This window comes from Hordeum vulgare, chromosome 6H, assembly GCF_904849725.1.
Source record: "Hordeum vulgare subsp. vulgare chromosome 6H, MorexV3_pseudomolecules_assembly, whole genome shotgun sequence".
Lineage (NCBI taxonomy): Eukaryota > Viridiplantae > Streptophyta > Magnoliopsida > Poales > Poaceae > Hordeum > Hordeum vulgare.
Genome location: NC_058523.1, coordinates 454,626,847 through 454,651,682, shown reverse-complemented (window position 1 = coordinate 454,651,682; position 24,836 = coordinate 454,626,847). Strand labels below are relative to the sequence as shown.

General features: G+C 45.9%; 1 protein-coding gene across 4 annotated transcripts; it reads right to left on the bottom strand.

Moving 5' to 3' along the window:
* Positions 1 to 9,657: 9,657 nt before the first annotated feature.
* LOC123403456 (lysine-specific demethylase JMJ706-like) lies at positions 9,658 to 18,229 on the bottom strand. Of its 4 annotated transcripts, none has more exons than XM_045097393.1 (11): positions 18,070 to 18,229; positions 16,418 to 16,776; positions 15,373 to 15,529; positions 15,070 to 15,289; positions 13,244 to 13,297; positions 13,091 to 13,170; positions 12,712 to 12,989; positions 12,201 to 12,605; positions 11,779 to 12,122; positions 11,447 to 11,695; positions 9,658 to 10,438 (listed from the first exon to the last, which is right to left on the bottom strand). In XM_045097393.1, the coding sequence occupies exons 2-11, from the start codon at positions 16,677 to 16,679 to the stop codon at positions 10,064 to 10,066; spliced, it is 2,424 nt and encodes an 807-aa protein (XP_044953328.1). In that variant the 5' UTR covers positions 16,680 to 16,776; positions 18,070 to 18,229; the 3' UTR covers positions 9,658 to 10,063. The 4 variants fall into 4 exon arrangements, with proteins under 4 accessions (XP_044953328.1, XP_044953329.1, XP_044953331.1 ...); XM_045097394.1 differs by lacking the exon at positions 18,070 to 18,229 and adding an exon at positions 17,479 to 17,584; XM_045097395.1 differs by having other exon boundaries at positions 10,315 to 10,463.
* Positions 18,230 to 24,836: the final 6,607 nt, after the last annotated feature.

The window sequence follows — 24,836 nt, the reverse complement described above, 5'->3', positions numbered from 1 at the left end:
CCATTGTCGCTTCACGATCCGGTTCCTTTCCATCAACAAAGAATTCACATGCAAGTCTAAATAGAGGGTAGGGATAGGAAGATCAAACGCAATGAAGACACGATGATTTTTGGCATGGTTCCGATAGGTGGTGCTATCGTACGTCCACGTTGGTGGAGACTTCAACCCATGAAGGGTAATGGTTGCGCGAGTCCACAAAGGGCTCCACGCATGAAGGGTCCACGGAGAAGCAACCTTATCTATTCCATCATGGCTTACGTCCACGGAGGATTAGCCTCACTCGATGAAGATCTTCATGAAATAGGCCATCTCCTTGCCCTTAAAAACTTCTTGGTTCAACTCCACATGATTTCTAGGCTCCCAATCGACACCCAACCAATCTAAGATACACCACTCTCCAAAAGGTAATAGATGTGGTATGTATAATGAACTTCTTGCTCTAGTGCTTCAAAAGATAGTCTCCTCAACATTCAATCACTCTCTCATAGAATTTGGCTTGCTAGAAGAGATTGATTGGGTGAAAAGCAACTTGGGAGGCTAGAGATCAATATTCATATGGTTGGAGTAGAAGATCTTGATCTCAACACGTGAGCAGGTGGTTCTCTCAGAAAATGAATGGTTCAAGTGGTTGCTTGTTCTGAGTGCTCTCTCTATGGATGAGAGGGGGCTGGAGGGGTATATATATAGCCATATCCAAAATTCCAACCATTACAACATTATTGCCCTACTCGGTGGAACCGGACTAAAAACTCGGTTGCACCGACTACTACAAAATGTCCTAACTTTAGGCTTTTCTGGGAGACCGATATACAACATCTCAATGAATCCGATTCGGTCGGCCTGGGCAGTTTCACCTACTCGATGGCACCGGACTAAAAGCTTTGCAAATTCCAATTATGTCAATTAGATACCAGAGAGTTGGTCACTACTTTCCGATTGTACTGATATAGAACTTGGTTACACCGAGTTGCTAGGTTTGGCTTGGAAATTGTCTAAGGAAAACTCGGTAGGGCCAAAGTGATAAATTTTGGTGACACCGAATTTTGACTTTAGGGTTTGGACATAATATTTTGTGGGAGAATTTCTTGTGGCTTTTGGTGGCTAATCTCTAAGCACTTTGAGCAAGCAGATCATCATAGATACCTCATGCCATTTTAATAGTATTGATTTTTTATGGACTCAAATATGATTTCTAACAAATATAAAATATAGAGTCTTGAAGCTTTTGCCAATTGATATTCCATGCATCTAGGGAATCTTCTCAGAATCCTAGGCAATCCATTCATTGAACTTTTCCTGAAACATACTCCCTTTGTTTCAAAATTCTTGTCTTAGATTTTTCTAGAAATGAATTTATGTAAATACCAAAACATGACAAGATACATATATATATGGACAAATTTAAGACAAAAAATTTAGGACGGAGGGAGTACTTGATAAAATCATTAGTCCAATGAAATAGATGTTATTATTAATTATCAAAACTACCTAGGGAGAAGTCGTGCTTTCAACTGGTCGGAGTCAGATCCGCTGCCCTCCATGCTGGAGAAGGTCAGATATTGTCGAAGGTGAGCTTGGGTGGCAGATTGAAGTGGAGTGAAGTGGCTAGGGTTTTGATCCGGTAAACGGACGGGGATGAATATATGTGGGGTCAATGCGGGCCAGCATGGTGGGCGTGGCTGGACGCGCCCTGGCGCCCCATATCCGCCCTATATTTGAACTGGATATGAGAAGTGCCGGTCAGTCCGGGGCCGTTTGAGGCGTGTGGTTGGATCAGAATTTCATGATCGATCAGCGGCTTGTCCGAACGCTTGAGACAGATTTTTAGGCTTCGGTTTTAGATGTTCTTACAGCTGCCCCCTTGGTGAGTCCACCACTACAGCGAGGTGCAGATAGTGATATTACCCCAAATGCTCAACCCACGTTTGACCGAGCCCTGCCTTCGTATTCTATGCTCCAGGACGTAATCTAACTACAAGAAGCACCGTACCGGAAGCACAATATTGACTTACAATTCTCACGAAGTGCAGAAACACACACACCAAACCAGTTGAATGCGTGCCGTTTGGAGAGGGTTTTTGGACTGTGCTCGGCGCCAGGAATTCAATCTCCCAAAGCAGCAAGCAAGCAGTAGACGAGTAGTACAATAGAAGGAAATCTTCCCCTGTTCCAAACTTATGAAACCGTAGCCGGTACCGCGTTCCGTTCAGCCTGGAACCTTCGTAGCACACGCGCACGCCGCAGGCGAAGCAAATGCGCGCGTCAGGGAGGGCACGCGAGGTGATTCTCCATTTCTCCATAGGAAGAAGGTCTAGCGATACGCCTGCAGCCTGCTCATCGATCCGTCCGGAGATTTACCCTTCCCCTCTCGTCGAGGACACGCCCACGTTGAATACGCCGCGCGGAGAAAGCACCTCGCTGTCGGCCTCCGGGGCACGCCCGCCCGCGGACCTGCCGCAGGCGACGAGATCGAAGAGTTAATCCGGCAGAGGACGGAGCGTAAATTGGGTCCGCCGTACCCATGGATCGTTTACCAGCTGCCGGCAGGACTTAAAAACTCGACATGGACCAGGATCTATATCCACCCAAGTACCAGTGTACCATTTGAGGTATAGTGAACATTCCAGCGCGGTTTGATGCGTGGATGATCGCGGGATCTCGCACAGTAAGGTGACAGGTACTTTCTGCGACCCGATACAGTGATCGACCGATAGATACACGTAGTACTACGTACTTAAGCTCAACCTGATCGGGGCCAGGTCGTTTGAACGCACGCACGCGATCGCACTTACACTACTGTAGCGTGCAGTGATAGTTAGCGATCGTACAGCTAACCCGGCCCCATCATTCATTAGGCAAAATCGATGAATATCGCACAACTAATAATGAGACACCGGGAGTAACAAAGCGGTGCATATATATATATATATATATACTTATCACGCATTCGTTTCTGCCATGGCCTTGTTCGTATGCGCTTGTTGTGCACGGGGAGGAACAAGCATGCACGCATGGGTCCTCTGATTTCGAGCCTACGCTACAGGGGGGGAGTTGTTGCTCTCGTGGATCCATCAGCCAGAGACGATCTCGCGGCCATCTCGCCAGGAACCAACATGCCCATCTGTTTCTGGGCGCTAAACTGCCCGGACAGCGAAAGCAGCTCACCAGCAGGCAACTAGCTAGCTGCTTGCGCGTGAAATGCTCAAAGAAAGGAAGGTCTGCATGACACGGAGACATGGTTTCTGCACGCATTATTTGCACTACGTACATTGCGTCGCTGAGGCATGAGCAGTCGCGCTCTTGGTCGCATACCGGAGCAGAAGAGAGGGGGAAAAGAAATCCATCCACAGGAACAAACAATCCCCAACATCGCGCCATGTGCATGGATGGGGACAGGACGGAGACCGACCCCTCGGACGCAGTTGTAAATGTGTTAAGTGGATGCACACATAATGCCCAAGGAGCGGGTGACCTGCATGCTAGTAGTACATAGATTGCGAACGCCTACCACACCACTAGCCATGCACTGTGCACTGTACACTGTGCATGCATGGCTTGTGGCTGGCTGGCCCCACCTATCTCATATGGCCCCCGCCGTTTCCGTGGCCTGGTCCAACTACCGACAGTCAAATTTGCACCTTGCCCACGGACTGACCATTATATTACCCACCCAGTCCTTCATCCTTTTCTTTCCAACCAAACCACATCCTTGTTAATATGCTAGTCTAGGACTTTTTTTTTGTTTTAACCTTTTATACTAACAGAATTCATAATTAACCTTGTTTTTAAAAAAAATCCGATTTTAACCTGTTTTGGTCATGCCAACATTCCGGAAGTCTGGATTGCACGCAAGACACCATGGTTCTTGGTGTCTGGTCCTGTGCCGCACAATCAGCTGATCCGTCAACCTGCTAATGTGGCAAAGGACCAGATGCCAAGGACCTTGATGTCTGATCCTGATAAATGACCAAATGTTAAGAACCTTGGCGTCTGGATGAGGCTGGGTCAGACGTCAAGTTCCCTAACGTTTGGTCACTTACCAGGACGAGACGTCAGGGTGTCTGGCCCTTTGCCACATCAACTAGACAACGGATCAGTCGGTCATGCGGGTCACGAGCTAGATGTCAGGGACCGTGGCATTTCTCATGCAATCCAGACGACAGGAATATTGACGTGATCAAAATAGGTTAGCTTTAGATTTTTTTTAAACAATATCATTTTTGAATTGTTAGCGCAAAAGATTATAACACAAATTTTGTCCCTGCTACTACCAGTAGGCAGTACGTACAGTGCAGTACTGGCGTACAGCAGTAGACTACATGTTGTTGTTATCTCGTGCTAACTGTGGCGCACACGCATGCCTAGGGCATCTACGCCAGTATTGAGGATTTGATAATCGGAACGCCAGATTCCGTGTACAGACAAGGATGATTTCTAAATTAATGATGTGGACATGGGAAATGACCGGCGAGTCAAAGGGCACGAGGAAAAACTAGTGCCGGGAGGGTACATGTCACTGAATTCGGCAATTGCTAAAAAACTGACAATGGAAGCCACTACGGAACAAACCTGATTTGATCTAGCAGGTGGAATAAAATAAAATAGCATGATGCCGACAGGGAATGTGATTTGTATAATGATCATGCTAGCAAGCCCTGTTCACTTAGACCAATAGAGGTTTTGTTTAAGGAGAACGTGGATGACTAAGCACTGGATTCAGAAGGAGCTAACGCAGGAGAATAATAAACATGATCGTTGTTTTTATATATGTATGATGACTGGCCAATTGGGATGTGACAACAAGACTGCATGCAGCAAGCTAGGGGCCTCTTTGGTTGGCGAGATTTCAAAAGGCATTACTAGGGGCTTAATGGAAGGTAAGTTTCTTTGACATTTGGCTTAATGGAAGATTTTGTATGAAATTGCATGTTAAAGTAGATAAAACGGTATAAAGGGGGGCAGATTCCTACATATACTATGAAATATCTATGAAACCTCTGAACCAAAGAGGGTTCAAACACAAGGTTTTGGCCTCACTTGACTTTGGAGTAGTCCTTGACTTTGCAAAGCCTAGACCGGACCATGTGAAGTGCACTACTTAAAGGATAGTTCGGCAATATCCATGGTAGAAGGCTCAAAATTTAACTACTGGATCCGCAAAACTTTCAGACTAAAACCAGCATACTTGACCAAGAAGAGTTGCCCTGCTCCCTGCTCACAAGTCACAGCCTCGTAAACAATGATGTCCCGTCACCTAGATTTCATACTTAACATGCTATCGGCCGATAGCCTGATTCCACCACTATGTCACTACTGCTTGAAATGCAAGAGCAGTGAGCATGTAGGTCATGGCATTAGACATGGAGGCCTTGAACTCTGTGGGCTTTAATGCTTTGTCCCCGCCCAGAGTGTGGTCACATCCTGTTGAGGATTTTGAGAGCCATTCGTGGCAAGGCAGAGGCACAGGGCCATCCAACAAGAAAATTTACTCACCATGGTACAAAAAATCAGTGTCCATTGTCTGCGTTGCATGGCATGGCCATGGAGTCATGGACCCTATGGTGAGACTACACAGGACTAGATAGATTGGAACGAAGCAGCTGGTGTCCCCATGGAGGCACTCCAGCAATTTCTGCCATGAACATAAACTGAGCTCGATGTGCATGCAAGGGGAAACTGTAGGAAGCGAAGATTTGACTCAACAGGCCCACTCCACTTACGGCTTCCAGACACCACATGTAAGCTAGCGCACAAAACCATGTCAGCATGCGCAGCATGAGCCATTATCTAACCCAACTCCAACTCACCATCCCATCCACCGGACGTCCATTTTATCCGAATTTCGTTTGTTTAGGCAGTGAAACAGACATTCATGTCCACTTGCGATCGGGCTCCCGTGGGTGTGTTCAACGGGGCCGCCCCATTTCAAATTGTTCTACACGTCAGACGACCTATACACTAGCTTCAGTTTGCCGTCGACCACGTTGGGCATGACAAATAGACATAACAAACAAATTTACAAACTTCAAATATTAACATAATAGCGGCTCCAAGTCAACTTCAGCGATTTCTAAAACAAACTTAAAACTAAAACGACAAAAAAAAAAAAAAAGTAGAAGCCCGTCGTCGTCGTGGCCATCGTTGCCATCAGTTGTCGGCATCATCGTCGTCCTCTTTGTCCGTGAGGTCGATGTCTGCCAGAGGTGGGCCGGCGGCCCCTGCCAGGCGGGAGGCGCGGCTGGAGGCGCATGCATTGGAGCCTGCACCACCTCTTCCCGTGGCGGGGACAGTGACCAGGCCCTGTCGTGCATGGACTCCGGCGTGCACGGGAAGGTCTCCGTCCATGATCACCTCTGGCCGACCAGCATGAGGATCCACAGCGTGGTCTCCTCCTCTTGCTGCTGCATGCCCTCCATGGCCTCCTCCTTCACCACGGCGTCATACTTCGGGATGGCAACGTCGTCGGACGCAAAGAGGGCTATCATCTCTTAGAGGCCCTCCCGTTGGGCCTCGTCGTGGGGTGTTCATGGAGTCCTCCATGACCCTCCTAACCAGCTCCTCCTCCTCCTCGGCCGTCATCCAAGTGGTACTGGCGGGGACGGCGTCAGGCCGCGGACCAGCCTACGTCCGCGACGTTGGGGGGGGGGGGGGGCTTGCGGCACGCGCGCGACGTGGTGGGCTTCGAGCACGGCCGACAAAGAACGACTGTCGGCGCAGATCATGCTCGTTGCGCATCCATGTGTCTCAAAGAGGTGAGGAGGCCGCGTACCTCCAGTCATTGACGAGATCTGGCGGCAGGCGGGCACGGCGATGGGCAATCTCGTGTCGGGCTCGGCCACTCAACGGGATCGGTGGGATGGGTGCACGGTCAGCAGAGAGGTGCCAGTTGTTGGGGAGGTGCACGTACGGCCATGGCAGCGGCGTGGCCGTTTCCCAACAGCGCTGGCACACCTTTGTCGGCATCGTACGGCCTCAGACGATAAGGGGCCGCTGGCGGCGTGATATGGAATGCGGGTGGAGGCGGAGGTGGAGGGCTGGCGGGCATACCTGGCCAAACGGACTGGCCCGACACGGCTCGACCGTAAACGGGCACGGCACGACACGTCCCGTCCAGGCACGACTACTAATCGGGTTGTGTCGTGTCGGCCCTCGGGGTGGCCGCCCAGACACGACACGGAGGCTAGCTGGGCCGACACGCAGCACACCGGCCCGTTTGGCATTTTCTTTACATTTTTCATAGAATAGGTTAAAAAACAGCGAAAAACCCTAAAATTGTAAAAAAAATGTAAAATTTGGTAGAATATTATGTGAGATAAATCTTTGTACAATATTATGTGAGATCAAATTTGATAAAGTACTATTTCATATAAAAAAAAGGTAAAAAGGCTAACCGGGCCATGTCATGCTGGCCCGCGTGCTGAGGGTGGCGGCCCAGGCACGGTCCAAGGCGGGTTGCGTGCCTGGCACGGCCAATTAGCCCGTGTCAGGCCTGGCCCGTGGCGTGCCTTGCCTGTGTGCTTATGGGCCGATCCAAATATCCCGATCCGTTTGACCAGGTATAGTGGCGGGGCAACGACGAAGGCCCGAGGAAGAGTAGGCCCCGTGGTCGTTCTTGCCCTTGTGACCGATGGGGAAACCCAAGGCGACGAGGTGGAGCTAGGGTTTGGGGCGTGTTGGGCTTCGAGAACACAAGCCTGGTCGGAGTGGGGAAGTGGAAGTGGGGACTCCCACCGGTCCACGGCTTCCTCATAAAGAAGGACGACGACCGCTTGGCGGGGTGGCTGCCAGGTGGGTCCACAGGGTTAATGCAAGCGGTGGTGGTCGTTGGGTGGCTGCCACGCAGGCCCAAGGCGGACGCGGGATGGTCGCGTGGGCGTCCGTTCGTAGTCTGTGTGGCCGCAAACCCAACGCAAGTTTGGGCTGAAAATGAGGTTAGGCGGACACGAAACGGGCAAAAAATGACGATGCGATCGCGCGCTGGGCCGGTCCGTCTGTCCGTTTTACCTCAAACGGACGTACATGAACAAGACGGGTTGTGCGTTCAAGTTGGCCTTATCAGCATGTTGGAAAAAAGAAACATATGCATGACGAGATAACAGGCAGTACTCTGTCTTAAAGGACCTTAGACTATGGCCATAGTATCAATTATCAACTGTATGGCCAGGGATCGATCATATGATCGAATTTTCAAGCTAGTTGGGCAGATGAGAATATCTTCAGGAGTGTCTGATGGGCAGACATCACGGCAATAGATGGATCCCTACCAAAAGATTATTTTCTTGAATTAGGCGACATAACAAGTTGGAGATTGGAACCAGTGGTCTTTTCCTCATTAGGACACAGAATATTTATCTTTGAATAAGACTGACTGATAAGGGATGACATGAATCTAAAGGAACTTTATAGTTTATGCGCACTTACGTTTTATATGATGCGTACCTTCGCCTTGAGGCTGAGCACTTGCAAGTTAGGAAACTGGATCTTTATCATTGGGACGACTGACATGGTAGCCGAATTGAAAACAGAAGAGGTGGGCACAAGTGCAGTATTGGGCCTTGACAAAGCTTCAGTCAGCACTCGCCAGTTAATCATCACGGACACCAAAGAGTGGCAGCAAAGAGAATCCTTCTTTTTAACTTGTCTTTAAAGACATGCTATGATTTGATGGCATGTATTTCTTCTTTGACAACATACACAAAAGAATGAAAAGAGAATTGAAAAAGTTAGAAAAGATCTCAAATCTTTCCTCTGGAACCCATCATCAACTTTCCATGGAGGAATGGCCTCTTTGCGAATGCAAAGCCATAATAACCGTGAAAAATCATACCAAACTGTCATGCTAATGGTTCTTCTAGGCCTTCACTACTGTGTTTTCAGAAACTCAACAGGTGGAGCAAAATGATAGTGGCAGGTGAGTGAAAGCATGTAACCAGTGCACTGGGCTATTCTGCGTGTCCCACCATCACAGAATAATTTACTATACTATATGTAATCGGAATGATACCTAATTTGCATATTTTGTCAAAGCATAAAGACAAGAAACAGCACGCCACTCTCTCTGGAGTCCTGGACTACCTGGAGTCTTGCTAAGAATTTGCAAAGATAACTTTACTTCCGCAAGTAGAAGCCACTACCAGACAATTAGTCAAATTACCTACTTGGATAACCAACCATTACTTCAAAACTAACTATCATTGGCTAAGCAAATATTGTATTTCCACGCACTTAAAGGAGAAAGTAAATCTTATATGCCAGATTTTAGTAGATCGGGATCTAACTATCATTCGTGACTGGATTGTTCATCTTTATTCCTTCTGTTACACCCACTTTCAGTAAAACACGATTGATTCGAGCATTTGGGCTCTGATATACATTATCACAAAAGAATCTACTTTGTTGCATCTGAAACATAACAAGTAGTTATGATGGTGATTTCTAGTCAGCATCAAGTTATTAACACATCTGGAAACAAATGTACGTCTTTGATATTAATTTCCTCTCAGCATCAATCAATTCATTGCTTTTCAAGTTATAAACACACTGGAGACAAATATAGTGGAAACAATAATGACATGCGTATAAGAATAAGAAGTTTGAAGGCCTTGATGACGAGAGATTACATAAAGTGTGAAGACAAGTAGAAAGTAGAATGGCTCATCAGGAGATATACAGTAATTTCATATTTGCATCTATTTAAGCATTCTAGGTACATGTATGTCTGTGGAAAAAGAATGAAAGAAACTGTAAAAGTTATAGACTAACCTCTTTACAGTGGAAAGCCTAGAAAAAAGGAGATAAGTGAAGATGTACAACTAAAGAACATCAGAAATTATCTGCCTACTCTTTTCAGGTCCCCTGCCACAAGGGTAACCAGGCAATACAATCAAGAATCCAGCCTCGACAGTGCCTTGATTGGAGGCCTGCGGGAAAGAATTGCTTCTGAATCATCCATTACCGACTGACCTACGAACAAACTGGAAACCTTGGCTGGAAGGAGTTGTCAGCTTCCAGAAGTTAAAACTGATGTTTGTTAACATATGTGGTGTTAGCACCAATTGCCTTGTTATTGAGCATGGTGACTAGCCAAGTCACTGTCCTCCTGGAAACTACAAGAGATTTCCAACTCATGATTTCCTCTGGGAAATGATGGGCCAAGAATTCTCAAGCGCTTTGGCCCAAGCTCTACAGATGGAGATAGGTAGTTGCAGCCATTATGTTTTTGGCTAGAAGCAAATTCATCCTCCATGACATTTGCATCTAGTTGATGTAACATCTTCAATTTGGTTGGATGTACTGAGTCATCTTCATTTCCAGAAATAAAGTCAAGACAATGTCTAGAATGATGGGTATGGACAGGATCAATTGTGCCACAGGATACTTCCACTAACTTTTGTTGTTGTCTGTCATCTGCATGGATTTTCTTCAACCGTTTTAATACCTGTTGTTGGTAACAGGGAGATGCCCTTAGTAAAGACAAAGCAGTCAATGTGAAGGTAAATATTGGATATTCTGGGAAAAAATATTGTTCATTGGAGCAATCAGTCCATGAAATGAACTTGCCGTTCACTAACTAGATCTAGTTACAAATCATGAACAAATACCCTTATTATCACGTCCCTTCAGATTTATGCAATGATTATAAGTTGTGGAATGCAAATAATAATTTACTCTCTGAGGTTCAGTAAACATTTTAGTACATGCTGGATTGAAGCTAAGCACTTAGTCCCATTTATGGAAATAAGGTCATAGTTTTGAATTTTGATTGCCAAATTTGCACAGCACCTTACTATCCTGTGAAGGTGAAATAGAATAAACAATTAGTGTAAAATGTTAATAATATAGGAATAGTTAACAATATGTAGAACAGTGATGAACTGAGGATTCCAGCAAGACTATCGCAACTGAATAAGATATACTACCTCCGTTCATCACTGTTCTACATACGGATCCTGCTACTATGGACTACATACGGATTTATATAGACATACTTAGGAACGGAGGTAGTATATCTTAGAGTGTAGATTCATTCATTTTGCTCCGCATGTAGTATATCTCCGTTCCTAAATATGTAGTCTATCGCAACTGAATAAGTCTTTTTAGAGATTCTGCTACTATGGACTACATACGGATTTATATAGACATACTTAGAGTGTAGATTCATTCATTTTGCTCTGCATGTAGTCTGTAGTAGAATCTCTAAAAAGACTTATATTTAGGAACGGAGGGAGTAAATAGCAAAAGGGCTCCAGGTACTCTACAAATCAAGTCCAAAACAACACCACTCTACACATTTTAGACAGTGACAAATCCTCTGAGATTAACCTCTCACCAAGTCACCATTAGTTTCTACTGTTACCGAAGTTATAGTTTAAACATACTTGTGACATCAATATATAAATGCAGAGGGTAGCAATACACATGAGCGGCGCCACAAGAATATCTATACCTGATTCCCAGTGAATGTTGTTATGGTTGAATCTTCTGTATGCCTTCTCTCAGGAGTTACGCCAGACCTTCTCTTCACCCTAAATACCTCACAGTCAGAATCATCAGCATCTTCTGCAGCCAATTTTTCAGAAGAGCATGTTTGATCAGGTGCAGACGAAGGGTATGCATTAATGATTGTAGTTTGAGGAGTAAATGCATTCTCAGGACAAGAGCTAGAGAAGATCCTTCTGTTAGTACTTGTGCACTCCTACAAATATAAAGTAATATGAATATATTTAGTTGCCTCAGTGCAGTACAGCAACATAAAAGAAACACAGGACTGAGCCTTACATCACTTTGTGTAGAATACTCGTGGGGTCCAAAACAAACTGTTACTGTTGATGCATCAGGATATGGTTTGTTCAGATCATATCCAAAAACACGTGTCTCTGAAATGCTATGAACTTCAGGTGATGCATCTATGTGAATCTTGCAGTATGGGAAGTATTCGGCATTGTGATTAATGCGGTTGAAATAATAATGTGTGCTAGAGCCACGAGACATTTGATTTCTGACTGCATCGACTATTCCATTTTCCTCCTCAAACTTTTTTGACAATGTCTCCAACTCAACAATGTCTTTTCTCACAAATACAGCACGATCATGGCTACAAGGGCACTTCGTAATCTCTTCCTCTTCAAAACAACGCAAACAAGTAAAAAATATGCCTCAAGAAAGGTTGGTATCTGCGCTTAATGTTAAAAAGTTCTTACCATGACAAAGGCAAATTGCGTCAACTCTGCAGTTACACATAACATGAGCTACATAGCAGTCACGTTTGCATATGCTACAGAGAACTGTGGCATCAGTATCTGCTTTATAGTGCATGCGAGCACCCATTTTCATAAGTGACCAACGGACACAATGCTGGAGCCGCATCAACTGCACAAAAGGGACTTTCATACAATGCTGAATGTGTGTATCTCCAGTTGATGTTGTCATATCTTTATAACTAGGTGTAGAAAATTCATGATCAAGAAGTGTTGCCTCTTTACAAAGAAGTTCTTCATAAGGCAGTAATGGTATCCTCTTTAGAAGTGCATAACGTTGACTAGCAATTGCTCCAAGAGGAAACCATTCACCAACAGCGAAATTCACTGCCTCGCCACAGTTAAAACCTGACATTTGTTGTAGACATTTCCCAGTTCATAAATTATCCAACGAGATAGATGTTAGAGGATGCTGGAAGATTATTGACAGCACAAAGTTGCAAGAAAATCTCACCATGGCTGAAACCTGAATGATATGCTCGAGGAAACGTGATCACAAACTCTCCCGGTTTCTGTATAGCTCTATAAACTGGAACGTGATGATGCAGAAGAATATTTGGAGGGAACATTGTTGTCTTCCCCAAAAGGATATCAAATGCTGCAGTTTCCCCTTCACCTGATAAAATTTCATGATCATATACATGCTCACGTACCACTTTCTCAAAATCTGGAGCAGCTTTTCCTGGGATCCCATACCATGTTTTTGAAGCACCACAGTGATGATAGTTAATGCTGCAAAGTGCTAAATCAGATTAGAATAAACAGAAGGTTCAGTCTGCACCATGTTGGAAAGTGTAGGAAGTGGAAACATGACAAAACTACTAATCATGCACCTGTACAAGTAATGGTCTTCCACATGCCAGGCAAACATACTAAAGAGCATTCCGATATACAGCATTGGGTCAGTTACTCCCTGGAAATTGACGAAAATAAACAGTTAGTACTCGACAACGATGGATGTGAATTCATCGATTCAGCACACTCACTGGAATTGCTGTTCTGAGAAGGCGCAGGATTGATTTGGACAGCCGAGAAAGTTTCTGGATCAAAGCACGAATGAGATATTTCATATATCAATGTAGCACATGCAACAGATAATATCATTTAATGATTGAAGTATTAATTAATTCAAGAAAACGTAAAAGACTTTGCATTTCATTGCACGGAAAAGATAGAATTTAGTTACAGCCCTCCTAAGAGGCCTAGTTCAGGTAAGAACAGAAAACAATTAGTGTACATCCCAGGTGGTTGGCAAGGTGACCCGCAGGCCACGGGCACCAGCACGTGCCCATTGCTTGGCTTCATCCTTGATCTTAGAGACCAGGACATGGACGAGAGGCTGGCTACCGTCGAATATGCACTCATTGAGCTGCTTCCAGATTATCCACGGTGTCAGAAGGGCGATGGAGGCGAGACCCTTGCACATCTGTATAGATGTGTCTTGCTTGGTGTGGAGCCACCAGTCCATGAGGGTATCTTCCTGGCTTGGGCCAGCGTTGGTCATCCTGAGCCAGGCTAGGATCTCATGCCAAGTCTGTCTGGCGAAAGGGCACTCCAGGAGTAAGTGACGCATCGTCTCGGGAGCTTGGTCGCACGATGGGCATCGGGTCTGGTGCTGGAGACTCCGCCTAGCGAGGCGATCGGCAGTCCAGCACCTATCTAGGTTGGCCAACCAGTGAAAAAAATTCACGCCACCACAGCTCTTCCAGATTAACTTCGAAGATAAACAAGTTGTGGATCCCTGCAATGTGGCGAGGTAGCAGGAGCGGGCAGTGTAGGTGCCGGAGGCCGTCCACTTCCAAACAAGCTGGTCAGGGGCATTCGAGAGGAAGAAGTTTTTGATCGCCTCCCAGACTTGCACGTATTGGCCAATCTCATTAATGCCAACGGTCCCATGAATGTCTCGTGCCCAGCTGTGGCCCTGTATGCCTTCAGCGACGGTAATCTTGCGGCGGCACTTGGTGATGCAGCTGTATAGCACTGGGGCAATCTCACAGATTGATTGCCCATTGATCCAGAGGTCCTCCCAGAAAAGTGCAGTTAAGCCGTTTCCAATGGTCATCGTGGTGGAGGCGAAGAAGAGTGCCCTTTCCTCGGCAGAGAACTGCAGGTCCAGGCCACGCCAGGCGCGCTCATGATCAGTGCGCGAGAACCAGAGCTATCGTAGCCTCAGGGCGAGGCCAGCGCGCTCGAGGTCCTGGACTCCAAGGCCACCGTGCGAGATGGGGCGGCAAACGCGGTGCCAGTTGACGTGGCAATGGCCAGCATTGCCAGCTGTGCGGCCAGCCCATAAGAATCCACGCTGAATCTTCTGATTTGACGAGGAGTCTTTTTTGGCGGCGCCGAAGCGGGGAGTTGGTGCACGAGAATGGCACTCAGGACCGACTTCGCCAGCGCGAGGCACCCAGGTTTGTTCATCAGGCCAGCCTTCCAAACGAGGAGATGCCTGGCGATCCCATCGACAAGGGGCTGTAAGTGGGCAGTGGTAGAGATAGGTGATCGGCAGCTCAACAATAGGGCAACCGAGGTGCACGAGCACTTCCGTCTCCTCATCCGTGTCGCAATGCAGCAGCAGACGGAGCTCTTGGTTATTAATGTATCAGGCTGAGTAAACTTGAGAAAACATATAATTGCAAGTGTGACGATTATGTAACCCCAGGCTACACTCAACTCATACAGCAAAAGTAAATGCAGAGCAATCATGTATCGTTGCTGTTGCATAACTTCACAAAATAAAGAAATGCCAAATAAAGTGTTACCGAGTGAGGTTGGCATATACAATATTTCTAAATATGGTAGACAAAAGAAGTACCTTCAAGTTCCATTTGCTTCTCCCAAGTTGGTCATTAGGGGAAGAAGAGAATGCACTACCATCAATATCGCATGCATACTCAACGGATTCCATCTTGCCAAATGCTATTTCATGCCAAAATTCTTCTTCCATATACCTTGCTGGAAGACAGGCAGCACTAGAGTATCTTCGAACAAATCCTTTATTTGCTATCTTCTCAAAATCTCGAAATGTGTACTTTCTGTTGACACAGACTTATAAATTATGCAATGTACATGACAATTGACAAACACAGCTCTAGAGCAGATCAATAGATTAACAGACCTTCCGCTCATGAAGAAAGCAAACTTGTCATCCATTGACCATTCAGAAAGACGGAGAGGCTGCACTCTGGTAGTAAACTTCAGCCCACCTTGTTCCTTCGTAAGTACAGTGCCAACAGGTACAGAAGCACATATAGGTGAAACAATCTTACATATACCTGGCAAAGCACACATTTTCTCAGCGATTTGAAGAAAAAGCACAAATGACAAACGATTTGATTCAAGACATTCACTAGTTCCAAAAGGTTTGCTAAGGTAATGCTTGTTTTTGTGCGTATTTCATGCAAGAGCAAAAAACTCAGAAATAATCATGATATATTTCACATTTACAGTCATCATGAACATGCACAAGCTAAATTGGTGGTGCAGCATGATTTGGATGTAATATTACAAGAATAAGAAAAGTGAAGAGAATACGCCAAAAGAGCCATTTCAATGGATTTACTTTTATATTAAGAGAAAAATGCACCAGAAGCTCCTAACTTGTGCAGCGAAATCACGTCTAAAAGCTTTTTTTGTGTATGGTCAACCATTTCATGCAAGTGCACAAAACTGAGAAATATACTAATTAAAATCCCTATTCTCCCAATGCATCAAACAAGACATCAGAATAATCTAATATTTTTTATTGGAGTGGTATCTTCTAATCTCCACCTTTAATCTGAAGTCTGTAAACTTTTCTAGGCGGGGTGCACCAGAGCAAAACTCTAAAAAAATGTTAAGAGAATACCCCAAATAAACCACTTCAACTGCTTAGTTTATATTAGAGAAAATTGAACCATGAGCCCTGAAACTTGTGAAGTGGCACCACTTAGGTCTAAAAGTTTAAAACCATATTGGTGGGGTCTCTAAACTTGAACATTTGCCACTTGATACGACTTTGAAGTAGCAGGGACTGTTAGCACCCCCACGCAAATTAATCTTTATTAAATTTCATGAGACCACGTTTGGCAGTAAAATTCTCTGTCTGTATAATAATTGTCATGTCATGCCATTTCCTTAAGAGAAGAAAATAATCACAGAGCAACATAGAGAAGAACTTATACCATATTTTGCAGCAACAGGGGCAATTTTACTGAGATAAATAAATGGATCCTCAAACTCCTCCACTGATGGAGAAAACACGGGGCATTCTGGAATCTGATCAATCCAATCTAGGCTAGATAGATCAAATTTCTTCACTCTGTGCTTCAAGAAAGGGTCCCTCATGGACACTTCCTCTCTTAGTGATGCATCACGACTCCTACGTAACCTTGCCCCGCATGATACAGGTTTCAGAGCAGCTTCCTCATTCCCTGCCATTATCATGAAGACATCAACCCCTTGACCCACAAATCCCGAGATTACTGGCTGACGGCACCCATGCTTTATATCCCCAGCTCAATAAAATGTGCCTCCACTCGACCTGTATACACAAAAATATATGACTACTTATCCTGCTAGAACAGTGTATGTATACTTCACATTACTAAACAATAGCTGCCTAACTAAAGTAAAGTGGACAGGATTTAAAGGTTCTTCTCCAGCGAATTCATGCAAAAGGAATATTACACCAAAAAGTGGAGGCTACATGAAGAAATTTAAACATGTGCGTGTCAATTTTGTGTCCTTGTGTGCTACTTTTCCAGATCGTTCTATATGCCTTAAGGCACGACCTCACTGGATTGTTCACACACACCACATGTAGCAGGGTGCAAAAAAGTCAAACCCTCCTGTTGATCCCAGGAATCCAACAGTTAAATGCCATCTCAATCAGAAAACACCGCATGAAAAGTTAAGACCGAATCACACAGGTCAAATTCCTAAGGAAATCACTTCTGAATCTGTTCATTTAATGATGCCAAATTAAGCACCTAGAGTTGTAGCCCCCGAATTTACATGGTATAGTCATTAATTAGTTCATACCACGTAGTGGAGCAGAAACTCACAACAGAAACAAGCGCAAACATAGGCCATAGCAAGCTCATGTGGTCAAATCTATTTCCCACTCAAAAAAACTGGTCAAAACTATGGTTCTATGGTAGAATTTGGAAACACATCAAACAATAGCACGAACATAAATTTTCTACCATCTTAAACTCAGTTCTACGGTTCTACCACAACATACCAAGAGAATTCTCGAAAATTGAACGACCCAGTACGAAAACAACCCAGTGCGTTCAGACTTCAGAGAATGATGAATATTACGCGACAAGCGGGTATTCACGAACTGGGTTGCACAAAACGCACCTGAAAATTGAAATCATGCCTCGGTCATAAAATCGTGGAATTATCGACCATAACCAACAGCAGTCGAGCGCAGTTTATAATAATAAACAAACAATTGGAACAAGCAAAGTTCATCACCAAGAACTCCAACTAGGAATCCAGACGATTGGTCGTTGGAACCACGGAATTAGCCCCTCGCTGGCAACTACACTCCCAGTTAAACACGGACGAACGGCTACGTGCATCGCTCAACACGATAGATGTGGTCTCCGCGGCCTCAAACCAGAACAGAAAATCGCCAACATCAAAAGGGCCAGAGCATAGCAAGCGATTGCGACTAATAATCGAAGAGTTCCACGAATTCACATAGAGAAGACGAACCGAAATTTTTGAACACCTGCCCGCCCTGAAACAAATCCAACCACCCACACCACACGAGCGCACCCGCCCCGGTCGCCGATTCGCAATTCACAGCCCGGAAATCACTCACCGTGGCCTCCCGTCCGGCGACAGCCTCAAGCCGGGACCCACATTCCCCTCCGGAGCCTTCTGCCGGATCCCCCGCGCTCCTCGGATCGGAGCCCGCCGCTGCCACCCTGAACCGCCGCGGCGCCGAGGGGCGGCGCTGGTTCCGCGCGAGGCGTGGGCGCGGGGACCACGGGCTGAAGCGGAGCTGAGGACGCCGAGCACTGCGGCGGCGCAGCACTCCTCCGAGAAGCGGCAAGGGGCAGGAAAAGTGCGTAAACGAAGCGAAGGAAAAGTGCGGGTGATATTAATACGGGGATAACTACCGGTACTGCGTCTCTATTGCGTTTGGGCTTCTCTAATCCCCGCCTGATACTGTGTTAATCTTTAGATTAGAGTTGAATTTTGTGTGCTTATAAAGTATATTATGTCATGTAATTTTCTGGTAGATGGGGTGGTTGAGAACGAACGTTGTGATTGCAGGCTGTTCTCACGGGTCCGTCTGTCTTCTCCAGCGCAGCGGCGCCAACGACTGCTCTGCCACCGTTGCCTCACTCGGTGCGTTCAGGATTGGCACACTCTTGTAAGTGTTACAGCAACCCCAACCATCCGATATATTTCGTTTGCGCGTGCCTCAACGCGATGACTCAAACGAATAAGCGTGGAGATGACTCAAACGGATAAGCGTTTATTTTTTGTTCGTCCACGATCCATTTCACGTTTAAATTTGAATCGGAATTGCATTGACGCGGACACGGGAAGGATGCGTGCGACACCCGCCCTTCTCCTTCCCTGGTCCGTCACTCGGTGGCACGACGCTCACTCGCACGTGCGCCATGGACGACGACGCATCGACCCTCGACGTCGTCGTCGGCATCGCCTCCCTCGCCACCGCCGGCCCCATCACTGTTGGGTAACGTCGCATGGGAAACAAAAATTTTCCTACGCGCACGAAGACCTATCATGGTGATGTCCATCTACGAGAGGGGATGAGTGATCTACGTACCCTTGTAGATCGTACAGCAGAAGCGTTTAGAGAACGCGGTTGATGTAGTGGAACGTCCTCACGTCCCTCGATCCGCCCCGCGAACAATCCCGCGATCAGTCCCACGATCTAGTACCGAACGGACGGCACCTCCGCGTTCAGCACACGTACAGCTCGACGATGATCTCGGCCTTCTTGATCCAGCAAGAGAGACGGAGAGGTAGAAGAGTTCTCCGGCAGCGTGACGGCGCTCCGGAGGTTGGTGATGATCTTGTCTCAGCAGGGCTCCGCCCGACCTCCGCAGAAACACGATCTAGAGGAAAAACTATGGAGGTATGTGGTCGGGCAGCCGTGAGAAAGTCGTCTCAAATCTGCCCTAAAAGCCCCATATATATAGGAGGAGGGAGGGGGACCTTGCCTTAGGGTCCAAGGGATCCCCAAGGGGTCGGCCGAGCCAGGGGGGAGGACTCTCCCCCCCAAACCGAGTCCTACTTGGTTTGGTGGGAGGGAGTCCTTCCCCTTTCCCACTTCTTCCTTTTTTTTTCTTTCTTTTGATTTTTTCTTTCTTGGCGCATAGGGGATTGGTGGGCTGTCCCACCAGCCCACTAAGGGCTGGTGTGACCCCCCCAAATGCCTATGGGCTTCCCCGGAGTGGGTTGCCCCCCTCCGGTGAACTCCCGGAACCCATTCGTCATTCCCGGTACATTCCTGGTAACTCCGAAAACCTTCCGGTAACCAAATGAGGTCATCCTATATATCAATCTTCGTTTCAGGACTATTCCGGAAACCCTCGTGACGTCCGTGATCTCATCCGGGACTCCGAACAACATTCGGTAACCAACCATATAACTCAAATACGCATAAAACAACGTCGAACCTTAAGTGTGCAGACCCTGCGGGTTCGAGAACTATGTAGACATGACCCGAGAGACTCCTCGGTCAATATCCAACAGCGGGACCTGGATGCCCATATTGGATCCTACATATTCTACGAAGATCTTATCGTTTGAACCTCAGTGCCAAGGATTCGTATAATCCCGTATGTCATTCCCTTTGTCCTTCGGTATGTTACTTGCCCGAGATTCGATCGTCAGTATCCGTATACCTATTTCAACCTCGTTTACCGGCAAGTCTCTTTACTCGTTCCGTAATACAAGATCCCGCAACTTACACTAAGTTACATTGCTTGCAAGGCTTGTGTGTGATGTTGTATTACCGAGTGGGCCCTGAGATACCTCTCCGTCACACGGAGTGACAAATCCCAGTCTTGATCCATACTAACTCAACTAACACCTTCGGAGATACCTGTAGAGCATCTTTATAGTCACCCAGTTACGTTGCGACGTTTGATACACACAAAGCATTCCTCCGGTGTCAGTGAGTTATATGATCTCATGGTCATAGGAATAAATACTTGACACGCAGAAAACAGTAGCAACAAAATGACACGATCAACATGCTAAGTCTATTAGTTTGGGTCTAGTCCATCACGTGATTCTCCCAATGACGTGATCCAGTTATCAAGCAACAACACCTTGTTCATAATCAGAAGACACTGACTATCATCGATCAACTGGCTAGCCAACTAGAGGCATGCTAGGGACGGTGTTTTGTCTATGTATCCACACATGTAAATGAGTCTTCATTCAATACAATTATAGCATGGATAATAAACTATTATCTTGATACAGGAATTATAATAATAACTATACATTTATTATTGCCTCTAGGGCATAATTCCAACAGTCTCCCACTTGCACTAGAGTCAATAATCTAGCCCTCACATCACCATGTGAATTACACAGTAATAAATCTAACACCCATACAGTTCTGGTGTCGATCATGTTTTGGCCGTGGAAGAGGTTTAGTCAGCGGGTCTGCTACATTCAGATCCGTGTGCACTTTGCATATATTTACGTCCTCCTCCTCGACGTAGTCGCGGATGAGGTTGAAGCGTCGTTTGATGTGTCTGGTCTTCTTGTGAAACCTTGGTTCCTTTGCTAAGGCAATGGCACCAGTGTTGTCACAGAACAAGGTTATTGGATCCAGTGCACTTGGCACCACTCCAAGATCCGTCATGAACTGCTTCATCCAGACACCCTCCTTAGCCGCCTCCGAGGCAGCCATGTACTCCGCTTCACATGTAGAATCTGCTACCACGCTTTGCTTGGAACTGCACCAGCTTACTGCACCCCCATTAAGAATAAATATGTATCCGGTTTGCGACTTAGAGTCGTCCGGATCTGTGTCAAAGCTTGCATCGACGTAACCTTTTACGGCGAGCTCTTCGTCACCTCCATACACGAGAAACATCTCCTTAGTCCTTTTCAGGTACTTCAGGATATTCTTGACCGCCGTCCAGTGATCCACTCCTGGATTACTCTGGAACCTACCTGCCATACTTATGGCCAGGCTAACATCCGGTCTAGTGCACAGCATTGCATACATGATAGAGCCTATGGCTGAAGCATACGGGACGGAGCGCATATGCTCTCTATCTTCATCAGTTGCTGGGCACTGAGTCTTACTCAATCTCGTACCTTGTAACACTGGCAAGAACCCTTTCTTGGACTGTTCCATTTTGAACCTCTTCAAAACTTTATCAAGGTATGTGCTTTGTGAAAGCCCTATCAGGCGTTTTGATCTGTCCCTATAGATCTTAATGCCTAGTATGTAAGCAGCTTCTCCTAGGTCCTTCATAGAGAAACTTTTATTCAAGTAACCTTTTATGCTTTCCAAAAGCTCTATGTTGTTTCCAATCAGTAATATGTCATCCACATATAATATTAGAAACGCCACAGAGCTCCCACTCACTTTCTTGTAAATACAAGATTCTCCAACCACTTGTATAAACCCAAATGCTTTGATCACCTCATCAAAGCGTTTGTTCCAACTCCGAGATGCTTGCACCAGTCCATAAATGGATCGCTGGAGTTTGCACACCTTGTCAGCATTTTTAGGATCGACAAAACCTTCGGGTTGCATCATATACAACTCTTCCTTAAGGAAACCGTTAAGGAACGCTGTTTTGACATCCATCTGCCAAATTTCATAATCAAAAAATGCAGCTATTGCTAACATGATTCTGACGGACTTAAGCATCGCTACGGGAGAGAAAGTCTCATCGTAGTCAATTCCTGGAACTTGTGAAAAACCCTTTGCCACAAGTCGAGCTTTATAAACGGTCACATTACCGTCAGCGTCCGTCTTCTTCTTAAAGATCCATTTGTTCTTAATAGCCTTGCGGCCCTCAGGCAGCATCTCCAAAGTCCACACTTTGTTCTCATACATGGATCCTATCTCGGATTTCATGGCTCCTAGCCATTTGTTGGAATCTGGGCCCACCATTGCTTCTTCATAATTTGCAGGTTCATTGTTGTCTAACAACATGATTGATAAGACGGGATTACCGTACCACTCTGGAGCAGCGCGTGATCTCGTCGACCTGCGTGGTTCAACAGAAACTTGAACTGGAGTTTCATGATCATCATCATTAACTTCCTCCTCAACCGGCGTCGCAATCACAGAGGTTTCCCCTTGCCCTGCGCCACCATCCAGAGGGATGAGAGGTTCGACAACCTCGTCAAGTTCTATCTTCCTCCCACTCAATTCTCTCGAGAGAAACTCCTTCTCGAGAAAAGTTCCGTTTTTAGCAACAAACACTTTGCCCTCGGATTTGAGATAGAAGGTGTACCCAACCGTCTCTTTTGGGTAACCTATGAAGACACACTTTTCCGCTTTGGGTTCCAGCTTTTCAGGCTGAAGCTTTTTGACATAAGCATCACATCCCCAAACTTTAAGAAACGACAACTTTGGCCTTTTGCCATACCACAGTTCGTATGGTGTCGTCTCAACGGATTTCGATGGTGCCCTATTTAAAGTGAATGCAGCTGTTTCTAATGCATAACCCCAAAACGATAACGGCAAATCAGTAAGAGACATCATAGATCGCACCATTTCTAATAAAGTACGATTACGACGTTCGGACACACCATTACGCTGTGGTGTTCCAGGCGGTGTTAACTGCGAAACAATTCCACATTGTCTTAAGTGAGTACCAAACTCGAAACTCATATATTCACCCCCACGATCAGACCGTAGGAACTTGATCTTCTTGTTACGATGATTTTCCACTTCACTCTGAAATTGTTTGAACTTTTCAAATGTTTCAGACTTGTGCTTCATCAAGTAGACATAACCATATCTACTTAGATCGTCATTGAAGGTGAGAAAATAACGATATCCGCCACGTGCCTCCACGCTCATTGGACCACACACATCGGTATGTATGATTTCCAACAAGTCACTTGCACGTTCCATTGTTCCGGAGAACGGAGTCTTAGTCATCTTGCCCATGAGGCATGGTTCGCACGTGTCAAGTGAACCAAAGTCAAGTGACTCCAAAAGTCCATCAGCATGGAGTTTCTTCATGCGCTTTACACCAATATGACCCAAGCGGCAGTGCCACAAAAATATGGCGCTATCATTGTTTACTCTAACTCTTTTGGTCTCAATGTTATGTATATGCGTATCTCTATCAAGATTCAATATGAACAATCCTCTCACATTCGGTGCATGACCATAAAAGATGTTACTCATAGAAATAGAACAACCATTATTCTCAGACTTAAAAGAGTAACCGTCTCGCAACAAACAAGATCCAGATATAATGTTCATGCTCAACGCAGGCACTAAATAACAATGATTTAAGTTCATCACTAATCCCGATGGTAGTTGAAGTGACACTGTGCCGACGGCGATTGCATCAACCTTGGAACCGTTTCCTACGCGCATCGTCACTTCGTCTTTCGCCAGCCTTCGTCTATTCCGCAGTTCCTGCTTCGAGTTGCAAATGTGAGCAACAGAACCGGTATCGAATACCCAGGCACTACTACGAGAGCCGGTTAAGTACACATCAATAACATGTATATCAAATATACCTGATTTTTCTTTGCTCGCCTTCTTATCTGCCAGATACTTGGGGCAATTGCGCTTCCAGTGACCCATACCCTTGCAATAGAAGCACTCTGTTTCAGGCTTAGGTCCAGCCTTGGGTTTCTTCGGCGGATTGGCAACAGGCTTGCCGCTCTTCTTCATATTGCCCTTCTTGCCTTTGCCGTTTCTCTTGAAACTAGTGGTCTTGCTCACCATCAACACTTGATGCTCTTTACGGAGTTCAGACTCTGCGACTTTCAGCATCGCAAACAACTCGCCGGGAGACTTGTTCATCCCTTGCATGTTGTAGTTCAACACAAAGCCTTTATAGCTTGGCGGCAGTGATTGAAGGATTCTGTCAGTGATAGCTTCTTGCGGGAGTTCAATCCCCAGTTCAGCTAGACGGTTTGAGTACCCAGACATTTTGAGCACATGTTCACTGACAGACGAGTTTTCCTCCATCTTGCAAGCATAGAATTTATCGGAGGTCTCATACCTCTCGATCCGGGCGTTCTTCTGAAAGATAAACTTCAACTCCTGGAACATCTCAAATGCTCCATGACGCTCAAAGCGAAGTTGAAGTCCCGGTTCTAGGCCATACAAGACTGCACATTGAACTATTGAGTAGTCCTCCTTACGTGCTAACCAAGCGTTCTTAACATCCTGATCAGCCGTAGCGGGTGGTTCATCTCCTAGCGCAGCATTAAGGACATAATCCTTCTTTCCAGCTTGTAAGATTAGCTTAAGATTACGAGCCCAGTCTACAAAGTTGCTTCCATCATCTTTCAACTTAGCTTTCTCTAGGAACGTATTAAAATTCAGGATGACACTTGCGTGAGCCATGATCTACAACACAAATACATTCAAAGTGG

Coding starts and splice junctions, on each gene's coding strand:
- LOC123403456 (XM_045097393.1), bottom strand. CDS start 16,679: ATGATAATGGCAGGGAATGAGGAAGCTGCTCTGAAACCTGTATCATGC. Junction 15,530..16,417: donor CCCTGTTGCTGCAAAATATG/GTATAAGTTCTT, acceptor GTGCTTTGCCAG/GTATATGTAAGATTGTTTCA. Junction 13,298..15,069: donor GAAGCAAATGGAACTTGAAG/GTACTTCTTTTG, acceptor GCTTTGATCCAG/AAACTTTCTCGGCTGTCCAA.